The 22581-nt window shown below is 45.8% G+C and overlaps 2 protein-coding genes across 2 annotated transcripts in view; one reads left to right on the plus strand and one right to left on the minus strand.

Annotated features, from left to right (window-relative positions):
- The first annotated feature begins 1466 nt into the window (after positions 1-1466).
- LOC134037846 (glycine-rich protein 1-like) lies at positions 1467-4626 on the plus strand. Its single transcript, XM_062483395.1, has 3 exons — positions 1467-1619; positions 2504-2545; positions 2728-4626. The coding sequence occupies exons 1-3, from the start codon at positions 1565-1567 to the stop codon at positions 4137-4139; spliced, it is 1509 nt and encodes a 502-aa protein (XP_062339379.1). The 5' UTR covers positions 1467-1564; the 3' UTR covers positions 4140-4626.
- Positions 4627-8518: 3892 nt separating this feature from the next.
- Positions 8519-22581, minus strand: part of LOC134038024 (protein piccolo-like) — a 44832-nt gene continuing 30769 nt past the window's right edge. The window contains 13 exon segments of the mRNA XM_062483615.1: positions 8519-10056; positions 10269-10414; positions 10518-10652; positions 11637-11698; positions 12876-13017; positions 14403-14747; positions 15990-16244; positions 16869-17127; positions 17268-17339; positions 17425-17518; positions 18377-18403; positions 20951-21081; positions 21279-21329. Of these exon segments, the coding sequence (XP_062339599.1) occupies positions 9913-10056; positions 10269-10414; positions 10518-10652; positions 11637-11698; positions 12876-13017; positions 14403-14747; positions 15990-16244; positions 16869-17127; positions 17268-17339; positions 17425-17518; positions 18377-18403; positions 20951-21081; positions 21279-21329 (1863 nt within the window). The 3' untranslated portion in view covers positions 8519-9912.

Consider the following 22581-nt stretch of genomic DNA (forward strand, 5'->3'; position numbering starts at 1 on the left):
CGCACACACACACACACTCTCTAGCACACACACGCACACACACACACACTCTCTAGCACACACACGCACACACACACACACTCTCTAGCACACACACACAGTGAAAAATCCAATGGATCTGCCACATCACATCACTGATGAGCACGTCAGGGTCTCACAGTGTCATCATACAGAGTCTCTTCTTGTTGGTGTGTTTGCTTGTGTGTTTGAGCCACAATCTTCCCGTCACTAAAAATAACAGTATGGAAGGGGAAAGTTTTTTTTTTTTTTTATCATATTGTTTTTTACTGCCAACATGTAACATTACATTTTTCAAATTTAAAGTTAAGATGGTTTAAAGATTAAGAAAACATAATCTATAGATACTGTATCTTTGTAGTTAATTGATGTCCTGGACTGCCCCCTTGTGGACATATTCCAATTCACACCCACAGTTTGGTTTACATTATTAACTTCTTGATTTTGGGTACAGCAGGGCTGGAAGCACGGACAGTAACAGCATATCTCACAAGATATTAGTTTTTCTTAAAATGTCATGACTATACAATCTGCACCGCTGCATTGGAAGTTATGTCATATAAAACCGAACGGTATATCCCTAAAACTGTATACTTCATCTGTGCAATACTGATTATGAGGATGCGAAAGATTGATTGAGATGTTTGCGTAGATTGATTGCAATATTTGCATCGTTCATACTGCCCAGCCTTAGTTTACAGTAAGACAAATGCGTTGATTAACCAGAACACAAAGTAATTAAAGGAGTAATTGAGTAGTGGGACAGTAACATTCAAGAATAAACCAAAACTCCAGTATATGCTCAATGATATTGTAAAGGGTAGTATGCTTACTGTTTGGAATCCTGTCTACAATGTTTTAAATGTCATCTATGTTTTGACATCACACCCACACATTTTTGGAAGGTAAACAACAGTTCCTGATTGGTCAGTTACTTGAGAAATTTGTATGGGCTCAAAATAATGCCAAAGGTATTTCTTATAGTTTAACCTAGCAACAGTTCCTGATTGGTCAGTTACTTGAAATATTTGGTTAAGATTATTATCTTACCTCTGTAAATATGACAAACACAACCTGAACAGGATGCAGTGTCTGTAAGACTTTGACTTTAGCACATATCCAGAAGGCTGTGAACACAGTTCAAGTCAACACAGAAAAAGATTTCAGTAAAGACAATCACGTATTAGATTTGAGCATTTATTGTTACATGACATGGACATGTAGATTTAACTATGGCGGAGTGGATGATCTAAGGGAAGCACTCCCCGCCTCCTCGATGCGACACATCCATACTTGACATATGAGGCAGGGAGCAATAGAGATATAATCCCCCGGAGGGATCGAACAGACAGACAGCACGGGGGAGAAAGGGGATGGTGGAGGGCGGCAGCAGCACTGATCATACAACAACCGGGGTGAGTGTGTGCGTATCCGCGCGTCTTTTAAATACGCCTTATCGGACGTGGCCCAATGGATATGAGCTGCTAACATGGGTGTGGTAGTGGGCGGAGGATAGAAAGGTGGAGTAAGACGCCTTACGTCCCCGATGACTGACGCGCGCTGCCCGATTGCCCTGCCTGAACTAGCTGCGCTTATGAGTGGTAAGTGAACGCATTTAATGTATCTCTCTAATTATGCCAGGAATCTCTGTGTCTCAGAATCAGAATCAACTTTATTGCCAAGTTTGCCTACACATACAAGGAATGTGTCTTGGTGACAGGAGCTTCCAGTACACAAAACCTGTTCCTGTGCCTGACAGTTCTGGTGCACAGAACTCTGAAGCGTCGGCCAGAGGGCAACAGTTTTAAAAAAGGGGCATTATGGATAAAGCGAGCCGGAAAACAGGCACAGGAACGATATTATTTATGTCAGTGCGATATAGAACATCCAAGACTTAAGATTTGTATATGTTTATGCACCTTCCTGCCAGAGAAAATTCCTTGTTTGTGTGAAGTTATATGGCGAATAAAGCCCATTCTGATTCTGATGAAATACTGGCTAGCTAACTAATAAAAAGATTACTTAAAGTGGTTATTTCAGTGGGTATAGCTGGATGGGTATTGGTTGCAATTAATTTGCAATGCTGCTTTCAAAGGGTTACTTTTATGGATGAAATGCTGGCTAGCTAAGTGGATACTTTCAAATGCGTTGATTAACCAGTTTAAGCAGAACACAAAGACAGCAAAATTCTAGAACAAACTAGAACTCAAGTCTATGCTCAATCATTTCTCTTCAATTTGAAAGGTTTGTGTGCTTAATGTTCAAAATCTAAAATGTTTTAAAATTGGATCTGTTTTGATTTCCCACAAAACAAAAACTCAAATTACGTAGGTAGCAACACCTTTATGAAGTAGTTTAACCTAGCAAAAGTTCCTCACTTGAGAGATTTGGTTAAGATTATGTCCTCCCCTTTTTAAATATGACAAACACCACCTGAACAGGAAACAGTGTCTGTAAAACTTTGATTTATATATCACATATCCAGAAGCCTGTGAACAGAGTTTGAAGTCAACGCAGAAGATGAGTGGTAAGTCCACTAATGTAAATTGTTAGTCAAATTGTAGAAGAGTTTATGAGCTCAGTCAAACATCATTTAAATAAAATTAGCTCAAAGGTTTACAATTGAACTACTCTGCATTCTCCGGTTTATATTCTACTGTATTATAGAATTGCAAAAGAATTACAACAGATCTGTACGTCTCCCTTAAGCACCTGAAGAACTGAAGATTGTTGTTCTTGGCAAAACGGGGTCTGGAAAGAGCAGCGTTGGAAACACCCTTCTGCACAACAACTGCTTTACCTCTAAATGCTCCCCAGTGGCTGTAACTGGAGAGGTTAACAGAGCCAACGGCATAGTCTGTGGGAGAAAAGTCACAATTATTGATACCCCTGGGATCTTTGACCCAAACAGATCTAAGAAAGATCTTCGTTATGAAATAGTGTCATGTCTAACCGAGTGTGCACCTGGACCTCATGCCTTTCTGCTGGTGTTTCCAGTGGGTAGATTCACACCAGAGTACATGAAGACTGCAAAGACAATTCAGGACTGGTTTAGTAAAGATTTGCTGAAGCACACAGTTGTCCTTTTTACTCATGGTGACAATCTTGATGATCAGATGACCATTCAGCAGTTTTTAGATTTGGACAACAGTTGCCAGGGTGACAAAAAGAACAAGACCAATGTCTTTAAGAGATTTCTGGAAAGTTGTGGAAGAGTTCATGTCATTGACAATAAATATTGGAAGTCAGATGAAGGGTACAAAAACAATAGTTTCCACATTTCACAGCTCATGACAACCATCGATGTGATGGTTAGAAAGAATGAAGGTAAACATTACAACAATGAAACTCTGGAGACTATAGCTAAAGCCATAGACACAGAGGTGAAGAACATTAAGAAAGAGTTGGAAGAGGCAGGGGAGACACAAGACATTGAGATCACTGAGATCAAGCAACGAGCCAGGAATAGGGTGAAGAAGGAAGCTTTGAGAAAGCTGGCAGGTATAAGCACCGGGGCATTACTAGGGATGCTGCTTGGTGTGGCGGTTGGAGCAACAGCCCCTTTGATCCTACTAGCTGGACTCTGTGCAGCAGGGGGAACCAAGATAGCCATGGAAGTCAAATCCTCAAAGTCAGCAGCATGTGGAGCAGCAGTATATACAACAATAGTTGAGGCAACAGCTGGGGCAATAGCGACTAGTTGGGCTGCAGAAGGGGCAGCAGCAGCTGGGGCAGCAGCAGCTGGGGCAGCAGCAGCTGGGGCAACAGCAGCTGGGGCAACAGCAGCTGGGGCAACAGCAGCTGGGGCAACAGCAGCTGGGGCAGCGGTAGCTTCTGCAGAAGGGGCAGTAGCAGCAGAAGCAGCAGCAGCCGCAGGGGTAGTTGCTGGTGGAATTGGAGCCGGGGCTGCTGCAGGTATTGGACTTGGAGTAGCAGGTGGTGTTTGCGGCGTTGCTGGGGCAGTTAAAGGTGGTATGAAGGGAGCAGAAGCTGCAAAGAGGTCCGATAATGCCAAAGAAGCGGCAAAGAATGCAGCTCAGTCCGTCGGAGATGAAGCCAAAAAGATCATTCAAGGAGCCTGGGAAGCCCCTCAGAAGCTTGTCAAACCAAAAGAATCATAATACCAACAATTCTAGTAAAAATAAGTAAGTGGGAAGAGACATAAGATGTACAGAACACCTAACCATCTTTAGAGTGAAAGCAGTAGACTAACCATACAATGATGTTTGTGCATTCAGCAAAATGAACAACTACCTGTACATAAGCACGGATATGTGCTTACAGAGATTTGAAACAGTCATATAAGCCTGGTGGTCTGGATTTGAAAATTGTTATAGCAAATGTCTGAGATTAAATAAATTGTGTGCGGATTTAAATATCAGAAGAGTTAACAGAAATCAATGGATCTTTATTATTTTATAATTTTTACTGCTTTGTTTTGTTAATGCCATTCTTAAGATTGTTAAAAAATATTGTAAGCACATGAGGTGTAACTGAACGTTGTTCTTATGTTGCTCGTTGACTTGCTTGTTTTCTTTTACCCAATGACATCCTTTGAATTTATAACATTTTGAATTATTAATAATGTCATTTCTAATTTTAACCTGATGATTTATGTCTCTGATTTCTTTCTTTTTTTCTTTTTCTTTTTTGACCCACAAAAAGAGCTTTGTGAAAAGTTGTGGAAACCGAGTTCATGTCATTGACAATGAATATTGGAAGTCAGGTGAAGGCTACAAAAACAATATTTTCCACATTTCACAGCTCATGACCACCATAGATGTGATGGTTAGAGAGAACGGTGGTAAACATTACACCAATACAACTCTGGAGACTAGCTAAAGCCATGGACGTAGAGGTGAAGAACATTAAGAAAGAGTTGGAAGAGGCAGGGGAGACACAAAATATGTCTGAGATCAGGCAACGAGCCAGGGATAGGGTGCGAAATGTGACTTGGACACCAGGTTGTAAACTTCTGTAAGGCCATGATAAAAAGGTTTTACTGAAGCTTTTTATTTTATAGTACATTGCCTTTTGTATAGCAGAGTAGCGCACTTACTAATGCTTACCTGGTGGAAGCCCCGGCTGTCTGTAGTCGTGGGCTCTGCTCCTTCCTCCATACTGTTTAGCTCCCAGCTTCAGACCGGACCCATATCGGTGTAAGTAACTGCTAACTACTGCGTGAACCAGAACGAAGGGAAGCCCACCTCCATATATACAGTCATGTGTAACAGGCGTGATTGCGCAAGCTTCGTCGGCAGTAGGTCCTGTGCACACAGGTCCTAACTGCCCGTCACGGTACTCAAACTCGGCAGTGATTTATGTCAATCCACATTGACTACATATGCTAGCAACCTTACACTACGAATGACAAAAATACAGGGTGTTCAAAGGAAAGCTACATATGATATATTATCACCCTGACCTGTGCCTGCAGCTAGTCCAGCTCCAGGAAGTTAACTTGCTTCATCTTCTAACCCTGGGTCTTTACGGCAGCTGTCATCCATCATGTTTCATTACTGCCATCTTCTGGTTTAATTATATCCAGCACAATCTAGATTATCCTTATTGGGCCGGTTCTTTCCAGAAATTCCAACAGATATCTCCGGCCTTGTCCAGCTCTACCACATTCTAGAATACCTTTTATGCCCACTTCTGATTTATGTCCTGTTTTCTTCATTTTTATCAACATGTCGTGCTTTTCCGTTTCATTTTTCTTACAATGAATTAAAGGCAGGGTAGGTAATGTTGAGCACTTTTTGTTGAAATGTGCTTATATGAACTTCATATCCTGATAGTTAGTCTAAAGGTTTGACAGTAACATTTTATAAATCTGAAATCTGTCACAGGACTGTAATGGACGGCATTCGGACCAAATGCAATGATTGGACGGGCTACTTTTCTGTCTCTCTACCTACCTTCTGGAAATAGTCAGGCACACTAATTATACAAAAGCAAAAAGTCCTGAACATTTAGTCTGTTAGTATATAATGCATCAAAGGACATAGTTGCCAACAGTTCTGCAAAAACCAAACTCTTGTGCTTCATTTGTACATATATTTAATATTTAGACTCAGGGCAACAGCCGTTTTTTTACAGCACAATTTGCATAATTTATCAATACCTCCTGTGTACAATCACAAAACCATGACAGTAGATTTTCGGTTTACATAGAAGTGGAAAAACCAGAACGATTTTACAAGCATAATCTTTGTACAGTCAGCATACATCTTTAAATAATGTAGTTTTTCTTCATATTTTTCCCCCTTAAGCATTTGTTTTCCTCTGCGCCTCCCTTTGTAAATAGAATCTGGACACAAAAATAGTATGGACAGACCACCAACATAACATGCAACATCCAATGTGAGCACATTTAAATTCTCCTGCAACTACTTGAGTTGGTAAGATTAAAACTTTAGTGTGTTTCTACTCTCTGTTGTGTTCAGTGTAAGGGTCAGGATAGATGTGGCTCCTATAGATCGGCAATAAGCGTGTCCCCTCGTCTCCTGCGCTCCGACTCTGTGGTCAGGAGGTGCGTTGCTCTCCTCTCATGCATCACAGATCAGAGAAAGTTTATCTGGATCCGTTTCATAGAAAAAAGAAGATATTTATATACAAGGTAACAAACTAAGAAACGGCACCGCCTTGTGGGGGTTTGTGTGTGAGTGTGTGTGTGTGTGTGTGTGTGTGTGTGTGTGTGTGTGTGTGAGAACAGGGATGTGATTAATGTGTGTGTGTGTGTGTGAGAACAGGGATGTGACTACTGTGTGTGTGAGAACAGGGATGTGATTAATGTGTGTGTGTGTGTGTGTGAGAACAGGGATGTGACTACTGTGTGTGTGTGTGTGTGTGTGTGTGTGTGTGTGTGTGTGTGTGTGTGTGTGTGTGTGTGTGTGTGTGTGTGTGTGTGTGTGTGTGTGTGTGTGTGTGTGTGTGAGAAAGAGAAACAGAGAGAGATTCCATCCGTGTGGAGATGGTAGGCAGACTATACTTTAGAAAAGGGAGGTGCACTTAGGACATTGCCATGCATGGATTTTAGTATGAAGTTGGATCTCACACACTCATAGAATAAGCAAAGTGGTGCAAAGATTTGATAATATCGTGACATCACATCAACAGGTTGTTGTGTCGTTTAGTAAATCATGTATTTACTGGAAAAATAAAAGCTGTGGAAAATGTGAGTGCTTTTGAAATGAGATAATGAAGAGAGTTCGTCCATAATTGTACTTGATATGATATATTGATATGAGCTGACCTGTGTATACTGCATGTGTGTACCTCTCTACCAGAACCTTCCTCTGACCGTCAAGGTAACTAAACTCTGTAAACAATAACTGTATATCATTTATAAATCAAAATACGTTTAAATTAGTTATGTACATTTACAACATACTGTATGAAACAAAAGCATGTATCGGATAAATACATCTGCACACAGCCATATGAAATGACTCATTATAAAAGAAACACATTAATGCCATAAAACTAGCACTGAGACGTGAAAATACAATTGTAAAAAATAAATAAAAATAATGTACATAATATGAACCATGAACAAAATGTTATATTTTCCCCTTTTCCAATGCTCTGTTTCTTAAACAGCCATTTTGACTAATCTCGAGATCCATTCCCAACACATAGCTCTATGTTGCATAGAAATCACTCGGGGACATGATCTGTGGATTTTGGTCAAAGTTTGGCACAGGTCAAACAGTCACAGTCTGACCAGCCCCTGTGCCCTTTGACCCCAAACAAACAAGCTGTGAAACTCAAACGAAGATCCTGTCTCGCATGTCCATGTATACACACAGCGCACGCCGCACAGGAAATGACACCGTACAGGAAATGACACAGGAACAGACTGTATGACACGAAAGCAGGTAGCTAAATATTAAAATGTCACTGACGTATCTTAACCCTTGTGTTCTCTTCGGGTCATTCTGACCCATCAGTCATTGTGACCCACCGTCGTATTGCGACAACTTTACTGCATACAAAAACAAAGTGAAGCATTTTCTTTTAACCGTCGGGCTGTCTCAGACCCTCCACATTGCGAAGGTTAAAAGATAATTATTTTTATTTGTTTTTGTATTGGGTAAAATTGGGTAAACACAACGATGGTTCGTTATGAACCTTTGGGTCATGTGACCCGAAGGCAGCACAAGGGTTAAGTCATGACAGTTCATTATCAGTACACACATTGATGAATACCAACCATCTCACAAAGGATTGGGGTACCCTGATGAAAGGTGTTTGAACTTGGGGAAGCACAATACGCTGAACAAGTATCTGAATAAATGTTGGAATGTTTGGTACAGAAAACCCCTTTAGTTGTTTTTAAATATTTTTAGCAGTCCCTGGTACTGGAATAACTGTCGCTTGTGATTCAAGGTATCTTCAAAGGGTAGCTTCTACAGTGGTTATCTCTATATTAGAAATAATTCGAAAAAGTGCAAAGTAAAACGTAAAAGTCTGCAATATTGACGCTGTTTGTCTTGTCCAGTACATATTGTGGATAGGACCTTTTCAATATGTAATCAATTAACAACGCATCATAAGAAGAAAAACAAGAATGATCAAAGCGATTCAATATGATGTGCTTCGTGGTCCACATCCTAAGGGGTGATACCAGTCAAACATTTAAACCTCAATCATACACATTGGATTGTCAGTGATAGGTAGATATTTATTATATATATATGTGTGTGTTTATATATACCGTATATACAGTATAATCTCCAACTATGACATTGTACTCCACTACGTACAAAGTGAACGCCAAGTAGTGGATGGACATGTTTCCACTTGTGCAGTGTGGTACTACTGAAATACCTCACAGGATAGATATACGGCTGTACACAATGCACACTCTCCCCTCTGATCACATCACACCAACTAGAGATATAGAACATCTTATCTGTTATGTACTATGTTAGATAGATCTACATTTACATCTAAGAAAGGAGCAATGAAGAAGAGGACAGGCTGATATATAGTCTATAAATGCAAAACAAAATCATGCCAGCTCAGAGCAACTTTAAAATCGGAATGAATTAAGTGTGTGTTAGAAAATAGACTGTGCACTCTCTGGATAGAAATTCTGGACTGAAATACATTACTTGACCGAGGAGAAGAAATATGACCATTCGTACATCTCTAATGAAATCAAACTACAAAAATAAGATGTGCATCTCAATAGATAATATTAGATATGTAATTCTCAAAATTCTTCAAGAATAAATTAAAATTCTGATATCAAACATAAATGTATAGGGAGTCCCATAATTATAATTTAATTTGTGAACAAAACTTACAATTAAAATATAAATAAACAAGAATCTACAAGTGTCCATTCCCTGTATCTATTTATTCACTTTCTCTGTGGCTTTAGCGTGTTCATGTGAACGTGAGTGAACATGTGTCTGTGTGTGCGTGTGCGTGTGTGGGTGCTTACACGCCTGTGCGTTTAAACGCGAGTATGTTTGTAAGACCTGGTTAGTTCAGTTCTCGCTTTGTTTCCGCCACCCATCGCTCCGGACTGCACGCTACTTCCTGTAAACACTAGCTCATTTCCTGTAAACACATAACCATGTCCTCTCAACTTCCAGTAGTCACAAAAAACACTTCAGTACTCTACTAAGATAATCTCTCTCCATTCACAGCTCAACCGTGTTACCCTGACACCAAGACCCACACTGTCAGAACAACATCCCTCCCCGCTGCACCCCAAAAGTCTTTGTCCCCCCCCTGGGGGTGCAGCCTGTGAGCAGGTCTGGAACGAACGGAGCAGTGATCAGAGAAGACGGGGTACCCCTCCACCCCTCCGTCTTGTCCCACACCAGTTTTAGGGAGTCAGAGATGTTGGGGGGGGGGGGGGTGTAGGGGGGTATCCTCTTAGGAGTGGATCTGGGCCGAGCTGGCCAGCAGTTTGTGCCAGCTCACCACTCGCTTGCGCAGGTCAACCTTGTCCAGCCACACGTAGGCCTCCCCGATCAGGGTCTTCTTCACAAACTTACCCCCGTTCGACACCAGGAACAGCTGGACGGAGAGAAGAGGTACATATTTGAGACCTGGTTCTGTAGCACACACGGGATGAACCACACGAGTATCGTAAGTAAGGCATCAACAACATGAAGGAAGGTACAATCATAGCTACGAAAGATCGAGACTGAAGTACTTATACACGATGTAGCTTCAGTAGGTAGGTTTAATTAGACAGGCAGACAGACAGGCAGACACACAGGGTATACCTGTAGAGAGTGACCGGTGGGGTTCATGCAGAACCTAAAGGTCTCGTTGAAGGAGGGCTCGCGGTCATGGCGACATACTCTGGTTTTCTTCTTGATGATCCTCTTTTGCGTGGCGATGTTCACCACATACAGCTTCACGTAGAGGTCTGTAAACACACACAGCCTTTCAAAAGATGCAGTGCACATTATTCTCGCCAACAGGCACGTGTGCAGAAGAGTTGGGTTTCCGTGTGTGTGTGTGTCGCTAACCAGGCAGGTGATCAGGAGACTTGAACTTGTAGGTGATGTTTCTGCACTGCAGGATCTCCAACACCAGCTGCTCCCCCTCGGTCTTCACCTCCTTCTTCAGAGCGATCTTGATCTCCCCCATCACCTGGGTCTTCCCTGAACACAGACACACATTCCAGCCCAGTGTTAGGATGGTTCATGCTGCAGTTCTGGAGGCACGTGCGAAGCACTCTGTGACATTGCTTGTAAAAAGAGCTGAACAAATAAGATGTGATTTGATTTGAAAGCCTTGCATTTCATATTCGCCTTCGATTTCATTGCAAGCATGGTGTAAAAGTTCTATAGGAGTGTTTTAATGTATGGGTAGTTTACTGACAGCCATACACAGACGTAACACAGTTATCTTGACCACAGTGCCCCAGTCAGCTCTTGTAGAGGGATTGGTGGTCCACATCTGTTTTTTTGATACAAAAAATAATAATAATCTTCACTCAACATTCGAAGTATTTGTGTCATAAATGTAGAAATGGAGCTTACTTTACACACTAAACACGATAATAATCAAGGAAGGAAAGGGTTAAAAAATCTGTCTAAAGAATCATCCCTGGACTCCATTACCTGCTACGACTTACAGTCCCAGCACCAATCACAGCCTTCTCTCTCATATTCCTCTAGAGAGGACATGGCTGAAACAGCTGGCGGATGATGTATGAGCGTGGTGACGTGGATATGCACCACAGATGTGGACCACCAATGGTATCTTGTACATTTGTATTTTTTGTAATATTTGTATTTTTGTATTTTTATATTGTAATTTACGGCAACTTATATTTTATTTTATTGTATATTTAATTATATTCTAATCCCACTTAGTACTGCTAGTTTATGTACCCTTAGTATAGATAGTCCACATATTTAAATTTTAGGTATATGTTTATTGTATGCACCTTCCTGCCAAAGCAAATTCCTTGTCTGTGCAAACTTTCATGGCGAATAAATCCCATTCTGATTCTGAGAACAGTGACTGAACATGCATGAGGCCAGATTCAGATCCAAAACGTGCATGTAAATACACGTACACTCACACACACACGTTTCAACACACACACACAGAAACGCTGTAGAGACAGCGTAGCTTACCCTCTGAGTCCCCGGGTCCCAGTGGTGACTTCATCCCATCTGTGCCGTTTGGAATCTTTCCACTGAACAGAACAACAAGATGGTACCTGTTTTACTGATTACAACCAACTAACTCTGGATATTCACCCTGAGACGCTAGGCACACACACAGACACACACACACAGACACGCACACAGACACACACCCAGACACACACACACCCAGACACGCACACAGACACACACCCAGATACACACATACACACACACCCAGACACGCACACAGACACACACCCAGACACACACACACCCAGACACGCACACAGACACACACCCAGATACACACAGACACACACACCCAGACACGCACACAGACACACACCCAGACACACACACACCCAGACACGCACACAGACACACACACAGACACACACACCCAGACACGCACACAGACACACACCCAGACACACACACACCCAGACACGCACACAGACACACACCCAGATACACACAGACACACACACCCAGACACGCACACAGACACACACCCAGACACACACACACCCAGACACGCACACAGACACACACCCAGATACACACAGACACACACACCCAGACACGCACACAGACACACACACAGACACACACACACAGACACGCACACAGACACACACCCAGACACACACACACCCAGACACGCACACAGACACACACCCAGATACACAGACACACACACCCAGACACGCACACAGACACACACACAGACACACACAGACACACACATCCAGACACGCACACAGACACACACACAGACACACACCCAGATACACACAGACACACACACCCAGACACGCACACAGACACACACACAGACACACACAGACACACACACCCAGACACGCACACAGACACACACACAGACACACACCCAGATACACACAGACACACACACCCAGACACGCACACAGACACACACACAGACACACACAGACACACACACCCAGACACACACACAGAGACACACACACACACACACACACACACACATACACACACACACACACACACACACACACACACATACACACACACACACACAGACACACACACACACACAGAGAGACACACACACACACACACACACACACATACACACACACACACACACACATACACACACACACACAGAGACACACAACCCCCCGCAGACATGCACATGCTCCAGTCTCTTGGTTTTCAGTCTAACTCTAAATGACTCACAGTCGCGGGATCTGGAAGATGGCACTGTCCACCGCGTTGGTCTCCCCGTCTTCGTCCCATAGGCTGTAGGCGCTGCCACTCAGACCACTGTCCAATGAGGCAGCTGTTACCGGGGCATCCCCAGACCTGTGGCTGCCCCGGGCTGATTGGAGATTTGACATAGGTCAAAAAAGGGATATGGAGAGATATATATATCTATATATATAGAGAGAGATAATATATAGAGATATATATATAGAGAGAGAGATAGGGAGAGAGGTAGAGAGAGAGAGATATCCCAGTGTAGTGTGCACTGCATGTTCTGAGGAGTGGTGATACCGTATGTGTTACATGTAGATATATTACGATACTACAATATGTGCCTTGGATGCCATATATAAGGGAGTGTACATCTTAAACCTGAATGAAAACAACAGCTTGTACAGGTACAGTCCGAAGCAGCAGGTGAACAAACACAGCATCAACTGAACACAGCGTTGCTTCAGAAACAGACAGTACCTCGTTCTTTAACGACACACAGACGAAGCACAGGCATCAAGAACATAGAGATAGAGTGTCTAGACACACACATCAAGCAACATAGAGATAGAGTGTCTAGACACACACATCAAGCAACATAGATATGTACACAGAAGACTAAAGAAGAGGCACATAGACCCTAACAAACACTGTTAGTACGCTTAATGTTGGACCGTAAACTTTTGAGTGTGTTTCTGACCAGCCTATTCATGTAAGAGATGTGACTGCATGATTTTATATACTGTTAGACTTATATATAGACCTGTCCCAAACATCCCTGCCTGGGGATTAATGTGTGTCATCTAATCTTATCGCTCACAAGTATCAGTTCCATTTCTGTTAAAGGATTTTATGCTTTTTCCCCCCCCCCCAACATGTTTCTCATTTTTATCAACTGATTATGCTGAAAGAAACAAGGTCATTCATCACCATCCTATCAGGATCACACTTTAGACTGTGGTCTCGTGGGCCAAGTACCGTACGTGTGGCAGTGATACAGAACATGATTGGCTGTGAATGACGTGGGATGCGTGAATGTGATATTACCCAGAATTCATGCCGACGCTCCTCTCTCTCAGGCCTGAAAGACACGTTGTGACTACAGGAGAAAAGCTTGCTAATGCCAGTCGATGAAGTCTTTAAGCAGATAAAACACAGTCAGGCACTTACTGAGTTCAATTGGGAGAAGAATAATATTCAATAGACAGGAAATGATGTCACGCCCCCAGTTCTCATTTTCCTGATATTAGCAAGCTGTGTCGTCGGCCATCAAGAGATGTGTCTCTCCGCATGAATCTCTGGCTGGCTGTGGCTGTGTGTGTATGATCTTTATCTTTTATCCATCTATTCATCTATTTAAAATTCTCTCTCTTCTCTCTTGTCTTTTTCATTCTTTAGTTCTCTGCAGGTGTGCGTTAGTAGCTTCCTCTCTCTCTCCTCCTCCTCTCTCCTCCTCCTCCTTCCCCCCCGCTCCAGTCACATGACTGAGGGGGGCCGCTGGTCTCTCACCTCCGTCCCTCCATGGTCTCTCTTCAGACAAGGCTTTTCTGAGGGTCAGCTGACGACCGTCTGCTCTGCTCCAATTGGCTGATGGAGCCGCCGGCGGCAGGGCGGGCAGCGAATCGGACTGGGGTCTCCGAACGGTGACCACGCCCACTACGCTGTGCCTGTGATGCCTCAGGGAGAGGTGGGCGGAGTTTCGTTGGGCTTGGGTGGGGTGGGCGGAGGTTCGCAGGCGCATGGGCGGGGTCAACGTGGGGTCACGCCGAGGGAGCAAAAGGTCATGGCCAGGGGTGGCGGGCAGTTCATAGGTCAGGATGAGGGCGGAGGGAGGGGAAGGGGGCGAGATGGAGACTCAGAAAGCGAATTATCCTCACCAATGGCAAGCAGCGTTACTGTCAACGGCATGCAGCCACAGTGACTGGTGCAGTTAGCCCCGCCCACATGTCACTAAGGGGTGGGGTGTGCAGCGTCTACTGAGTTGCATTGTGGGTAGAAAAATAAAGTTGGGGAAATAAAAAATAAAACCTTGGGTAGAGGGCAGTGGACTGCATGCACAACGATCTCAGTGGAGTAGCTTTTCACAGAAAGCTGACAGTAAAAAAATCGGGATTAAATAATAGCCAAAATGAACTCTGAAAACCGTTAAAAGGCTTTATGGTAAAGTGAGGGAAGGGATGGGTTAGGTCGAGTTCTTTTATGTAGATGTGTTTGGATCAGATTGTACAAAATGTCCAACTGACAATTTATAATGACCACCAGTATTTTTATTTAACTTAAACTCATCACTGCTGCCAACCTAATGCTGGACTCCAGCGTGTTCTGACACTAGTCAGTAGTGTGCTTGTCCAGTCGTCAGATCTGAATCTGATTCTGGGAGTCAGGTGGCTGAGCGGTTAGGGAAGCGGGCTTGTAATCAGAAGGTTGCCAGTTCGATTCCCGGCCGTGCCAGATGACGTTGTGTCCTTGGGCAAGGCACTTTACCCTACTTGCCTTGGGGGGAATGTCCCTGTACTTACTGTAAGTCGCTCTGGATAAGAGCGTCTGCTAAATGACTAAATGTAAATGTGATTGACAGGTCATTCTGACTCAACCTTTCAAATACAGCCAATCTAGTTTGGTACAAGTCAGTCTATGTCAAGATTACCTACAGTTAGACATACAGGCCTACATGTACAAAAATTAACAAATCAAAAATGTTCTACGTTTATTTTCTTATTTGTTGTAGGTTCTACTATTTAAAATAACTTTTGGTTAACTTCTCTAATAAAGTAAAAAAATTCTGCTTGTCGTGTCTCACGATAAAACAGTTTACAAAGCTTTTAACGGTCTTTTATGCCTCTTCGGTTCAAAAAGAGTGAACGTGAAGTGAAAGTGCTCGGGGTTCGTGTGATGTGCTGGCTCCACAGACCGTGGGAACATACAGGAAGAGAAGCGCTGAGAGGTGAACTACAGACTTACTGTGTGGACAAGGACCGGGAAAGGAACGTGGGGAAAAACGAAGAAAAAACGAAAACAAAAAAAGGTCTAACAGAACAGAAGGTGGAACAGATGAGCGCGATGCGGCCATGCTGCGGAGTTTTTTATTTTATTTGCGTCGTTTACTTGGTTGGAGACGCTGCGGCGTATGCTGCTGCTGAGGGGCGGAAGCTTCGCCCGCTGCCACGGCAACACCGCCGCCGGCACTTCCGCCGTCCTTGGGGTGGTGCGGCCGCGAGGCGGATTTGCCGCCGGCGGACCGCGGAGCGCCGTGAGAGCGAGTGTGCTGATGTTGGCTGTGGCTCTCTGACTGGGAAGGCTTCGATGTGCTGGGGCTACTGTGTGATTTCTCAATAGTGGGCACCTGCGTGTCTAAAACAACCAAATTCACCAAATTACCAAAAAATAGCTCATACTCTAAGCTACTGTCTATGACTTAGCAGTAGTGATCCCTTGTGTTTACCAGCTAGCTAGTTAACTCTGCATGCTACATTTTGGAGGATCTGGCATTCAGTGGCATTTATGTTTATGTTTAGAAGGACACATTTGAGATGTAGCCTAAGTTAAGGATGTTTTCAAAGCCTTCCACGGCCAGCTTCCCTTGTGTGGGTGGTTGAAGTTAAGGGCCGTTCTTGCAGCTGGGTTGGTTTATGCACACAACTGAGGACCATAGCATGAGAAAGCAAGAAGCATGAAGCCAAAGCTACAATGGGTGAGTCAGAATGACAGAAAGAGGGGGAGAAAGAGAGAAAAGGGAGGGAAAGGAATAGAAAGAAAGACAAGCCAGTAGATAGTGGGAGAAAGAGACTAAACTGCAAAGAGAGACATAGAAGAAGAAGAAAAAAATAGAGACAGAGAGACCAGGAGAGAGAGACCAAAAAAAGGAGGAAAGAGAGACCAGAAACAGGAAAGCACGAGGCGTCGGGGAGGATGTGTAGGATGGCGGTGAGGAGGCGGGAGAGAGGAGGGCGGGGTGTGTGTGTGTGTGTCTCCTACCCTTGGCCGGGTCGGGGAATATCCCGTGGCTTCGGCTCTTGATGACGGAGGACTTGGGGGAGTCCTGGGCGGAGTCCTGGGCGGAGCCACCGGTCTTGGGGGAGGCATGCTGACTGCCGTGGGAGGGCTGTTTGGGGGAGTGCTGGCGTCCCTGGCTCGTGTGGGAGCGTCGGTGGTGCTCACCCTCGGTCTGTTCCTTCAGCTGGAGCCAGCGAGGGATGTTGTCCAGCTGGGCTGTGTTCGACAGGTCGATGAGAACCTGGATACACCAACACACACACCAACACGTGTCAGCGACACGCACAGAAATATTGTGGGTGGTTAGATGTGTTGCTTTTATCGGAGTACAGTGGATTTTTTTGGAGGGATGTTTTTACAACGTTCACAAGAAAGTATCACCTCTCCCAGGAAGTCGTTAGAGGAGCTCTTGTCGTAATCCCAGACGCTCACCTCCAAGGTCTTCTTCCTCAGCTGGGACACAACAAACACAGGGTTCAACTCCAACCACAACCTAACCTTCAAGTGACCCTTCGTGAATGCGTGGGCCGTCTAGTACCTGTTCCAGGTGGATGTTCTTGTAGATGACAGTCTGGTTCCACTCCGGATTCAGACTCTTGCCTGCATGTTTTGACCTTCTCTTATTCTCAGCGCTGAAATCACATACAACGTATCCACACACACACACACACCATGCACCCCCACACACACACACCATGCACCCACACACACAGGTCAGTAACAGGACTGACAGGAGTAACGAGAGAAGAGTCCAGAGGAGAATGGAAACAACACAACATCTTGGGACAGGCAATGCATGGTACAGTAGGATCTAGGGGTGTATGGCACAATGTACTGTGAAGATGCAGGGCACATTGTTAGATCACAATGGGTCAAAGGTTATGTCATCAGGATATAGGTATCACAGTATAGGTCACGATGTAAGAAGTGATCCGCCTTGTGGGGTACCAACAGTACAACTGACGGTTGGTCAGGATGTAAGACATGCTGTCAGGGTGTACTGGAGGTTGTAAGACACAATGTAGGAAAAAGAAGATTGCACAGAAATAAAATAAGACCACGATGTATAGCTAAGGATGTAGGCCTACATCCAAGGCTTGGATATGCCTGGGTATCAAAGTAATAATGAAAATGGGGAGGAACACAAACTAGGTCATCCGGTAGAAATTTAGTACAATTAGTTGGGAGAGAAGAGGGGATATCAGGAGTATATCTATAGCACAAAATTAGCATGTCTAGGGGCAGATGCATAGTGTGTAGAGGATGCAGTGTTGAGAATAAGGGTGTGGGGAAGGTTAGAGGTAGTGAAACACACCACAGGGGTGGGGGGTGTTAGAAGGGGGTCTCTCCAGTCTCTGAGCCATGAGCTCCAATGCAAGTCAGGGGAAGAAAAAAAAAAACAGTGGTCCAACCACAACCACCTTCTTTCCTTCAACCAAAAGTCAACCAAACAACGACCATATTTAAGATCAGAGTGGGCAATCACATACCTGGCGTTCTGGACAACCATGACCTGACTGAGAAGATCCAGCATGCATTAAATATAAACACAACATACACAAAGAAAGAGTTGTCAGAAGAGGGTGGGGGGGAGGGTGTGTGTGGGGGGGTGGGGGGGAGGGTTGTGTGTGGGGGGGGGTTGTGATCATAATGGTTACAATAAGTAGTAGTAACAAGAGAGGGTTGTGTGTGTGTTGTGGGGGCTGCAGTGTGTGTGTGTGTGTGTGTGTTGTGGGGGCTGCAGTGTGTGTGTGTGTGTGTGTATGTGTGTGTTGTGGGGGCTGCAGTGTGTGTGTGTGTGTGTGTGTGTGTGTGTTGTGGGGGCTGCAGTGTGTGTGTGTGTGTGTGTGTTGTGGGGGCTGCAGTGTGTGTGTGCGTGCGTGCGTGTGTGTGTGAGTGTGTGTGTTGTGGGGGCTGCAGTGTGTGTGTGAGTGTGTGTGTTGTGGGGGCTGCAGTGTGTGTGAGTGTGTGTGTTGTGGGGGCTGCAGTGAGTGTGTGAGTGTGTGTGTTGTGGGGGCTGCAGTGTGTGTGTGAGTGTGTGTGTTGTGGGGGCTGCAGTGTGTGTGTGAGTGTGTGTGTTGTGGGGGCTGCAGTGTGTGTGTGAGTGTGTGTGTTGTGGGGGCTGCAGTGTGTGTGTGCGTGCGTGTGTGTGTGAGTGTGTGTGTTGTGGGGGCTGCAGTGTGTGTGTGAGTGTGTGTGTTGTGGGGGCTGCAGTGTGTGTGTGAGTGTGTGTGTTGTGGGGGCTGCAGTGAGTGTGTGAGTGTGTGTGTTGTGGGGGCTGCAGTGTGTGTGTGAGTGTGTGTGTTGTGGGGGCTGCAGTGTGTGTGTGAGTGTGTGTGTTGTGGGGGCTGCAGTGTGTGTGTGAGTGTGTGTGTTGTGGGGGCTGCAGTGTGTGTGTGAGTGTGTGTGTTGTGGGGGCTGCAGTGAGTGTGTGAGTGTGTGTTGTGGGGGCTGCAGTGTGTGTGTGAGTGTGTGTGTTGTGGGGGCTGCAGTGTGTGTGTGAGTGTGTGTGTTGTGGGGGCTGCAGTGTGTGTGTGAGTGTGTGTGTTGTGGGGGCTGCAGTGTGTGTGTGAGTGTGTGTGTTGTGGGGGCTGCAGTGTGTGTGTGAGTGTGTGTGTTGTGGGGGCTGCAGTGTGTGTGTGAGTGTGTGTGTTGTGGGGGCTGCAGTGAGTGTGTGTGTTGTGGGAGTGGGGGCTGCAGTGTGTGTGTGAGTGTGTGTGTTGTGGGGGCTGCAGTGTGTGTGTGAGTGTGTGTGTTGTGGGGGCTGCAGTGTGTGTGTGAGTGTGTGTGTTGTGGGGGCTGCAGTGTGTGTGTGAGTGTGTGTGTTGTGGGGGCTGCAGTGAGTGTGTGTGTTGTGGGGGCTGCAGTGTGTGTGTGAGTGTGTGTGTTGTGGGGGCTGCAGTGTGTGTGTGAGTGTGTGTGTTGTGGGGGCTGCAGTGAGTGTGTGAGTGTGTGTTGTGGGGGCTGCAGTGTGTGTGTGAGTGTGTGTGTTGTGGGGGCTGCAGTGTGTGTGTGAGTGTGTGTGTTGTGGGGGCTGCAGTGAGTGTGTGTGTTGTGGGAGTGGGGGGGCTGCAGTGTGTGTGTGAGTGTGTGTGTTGTGGGGGCTGCAGTGTGTGTGTGAGTGTGTGTGTTGTGGGGGCTGCAGTGAGTGTGTGTGTTGTGGGAGTGGGGGGGCTGCAGTGTGTGTGTGAGAGTGTGTTTGTCTGAGACAGTGACTGTGTGAACGTGTGTGTATCCACTGAACACAGTCGCTGAATACCCTGTCGACAAGGGATGGAAAGGTGGGAGAGCCAATTAGAACGCAGTGTAATCCCATTCAGGAAGCGAGCGCAGGCTGCTTGAGTGTGTGAGGATCATATTACAAGCAAATATGAGACGTATCAATTTCCCTGTCCTACCGCCTAGCAACCACACCGTAGGAGGTAAATCAGCTAAACTGCATGGAAGAGATCATATAATTTACATTACCTCTATCTACATACAGTATCTAAATATTACACGTCTCGATTGACGCTGATAGGGTGTTGATAACTCTGAAAATAAGAATGTAATATCACGGGGGGCTTTTAAGAAATTAGGAAAAGGTAATTGAACCTACAGTAATGTCCGCTGTGGTGTTATGGAGCTGATAGCAAGCGAGGGTGAAGTTTAGAACACTGAAAGATGCCATGGCAAGCTAAAATCAATTGTAAATCGATTTTAAAATGAATGGAATAAGGTTTAAAGCTTTTACAAAATGGCTGCCGTTCAAGAACTCGAGCTTTGATTTCGATGTTGATGTCCTTTCTGTGAGTTTTATCAGCATGGAAGTGCGTGTCCACAAGAAGATATTTTCTTATTGCCACCATCAGTATCTGTTATGCTCACCAAAGTGTGCATGAGATGTAAATCTTCTGGAAATGCTAGAACATTTTTTGTGTGTCTGGCATGTGTGCGAGTGTCTCTCTGGGCTGTGTGTGTGTCTCTCTCTCTTGGGTGTGTGCCTCTCTCATGGGTGTGTGTGTGTCTGGCATGTGTGTGAGTGTCTCTCCGGTGTGTGTGTGTGTGTGTTCACAGCGACTCACCCCCTCCCAGGCAGCAGGTAGACTTTAACGAAGGGGTCTGAGTATGCGTTGTTGTCGCGTGGCGCCAGGTTCCTGGCCTGGAGCACGTGCACGATCAGGTTCCCCATCTGCTTGTCGTAGTTAATCTGGAGCTGCAGTCCAAACACCAGCTGCCTGTTAGCTCACTTTTTATCAATGGAAACTTTGACGTGTGTGTGTGTGTGTTAAGTGTGAATCTAGAAGGGCTTGTTTTGTCCAGAGACAAAGTGACGTGATCAAAAGCACTGATATACAGTGTTAATGATTGACTTGTGTGTGTCTGAAGTGGACTTCCAGAAAGCAAGCTGACCTGGATCTCCCCGCTGACAGGGTGGGTCTGAGTCTTCACCGCCTCCACTGTCTGCAGGGTTGGAGAAACAAAACACATGTAGGTACAGCAGGCGTGTGCGCAATTTACATCTCCTGTGAGTGGGAGCCTGGGAGGAAAATGACATCTCAATCCTTCAGCTAGTAGAGCCCCTCTCTGCTCCTCACCTCTCCTCACCTCTCCTCACCTCTCCTCACCTCACCTCACCTCACCTCACCTCTCCTCTCCTCACCTCTCCTCACCTCTCCTCACCTCTCCTCACCTCACCTCTCCTCACCTCTCCTTTCCTTACCTCTCCTCTCCTCACCTCTCCTCACCTCTCCTCACCTCTCCTCACCTCTCCTCTCCTCTCCTCACCTCTCCTCACCTCACCTCTCCTCACCTCTCCTTTCCTACCTCTCCTCCCCTCACCTCACCTCACCTCTCCTCACCTCTCCTCACCTCTCCTCTCCTCACCTCACCTCACCTCTCCTCACCTCTCCTCACCTCTCCTCTCCTCACCTCTCCTCTCCTCACCTCACCTCTCCTCACCTCTCCTCACCTCACCTCTCCTCACCTCTCCTCACCTCACCTCACCTCTCCTCTCCTCACCTCTCCTCACCTCTCCTCTCCTCTCCTCTCCTCACCTCTCCTCTCCTCTCCTCACCTCTCCTCTCCTCACCTCTCCTCTCCTCTCCTCACCTCACCTCTCCTCACCTCTCCTCTCCTCACCTCACCTCTCCTCACCTCTCCTCTCCTCTCCTCACCTCACCTCTCCTCACCTCTCCTCTCCTCTCCTCACCTCTCCTCTCCTCACCTCTCCTCTCCTCACCTCTCCTCACCTCACCTCTCCTCTCCTCACCTCACCTCACCTCACCTCTCCTCACCTCTCCTCACCTCTCCTCACCTCACCTCTCCTCTCCTCACCTCTCCTCTCCTCTCCTCACCTCTCCTCACCTCTCCTCACCTCTCCTCTCCTCACCTCTCCTCTCCTCTCCTCACCTCACCTCTCCTCACCTCTCCTCTCCTCTCCTCACCTCTCCTCACCTCTCCTCACCTCTCCTCACCTCTCCTCTCCTCTCCTCACCTCACCTCTCCTCACCTCTCCTCACCTCTCCTCTCCTCACCTCTCCTCTCCTCACCTCTCCTCACCTCTCCTCTCCTCTCCTCACCTCACCTCTCCTCTCCTCACCTCACCTCACCTCACCTCTCCTCACCTCTCCTCACCTCACCTCACCTCTCCTCACCTCACCTCTCCTCTCCTCTCCTCACCTCTCCTCACCTCTCCTCTCCTCACCTCTCTCAC

The sequence above is a fragment of the Osmerus eperlanus genome, chromosome 17, assembly GCF_963692335.1.
Source record: "Osmerus eperlanus chromosome 17, fOsmEpe2.1, whole genome shotgun sequence".
NCBI classification, from domain to species: domain Eukaryota; kingdom Metazoa; phylum Chordata; class Actinopteri; order Osmeriformes; family Osmeridae; genus Osmerus; species Osmerus eperlanus.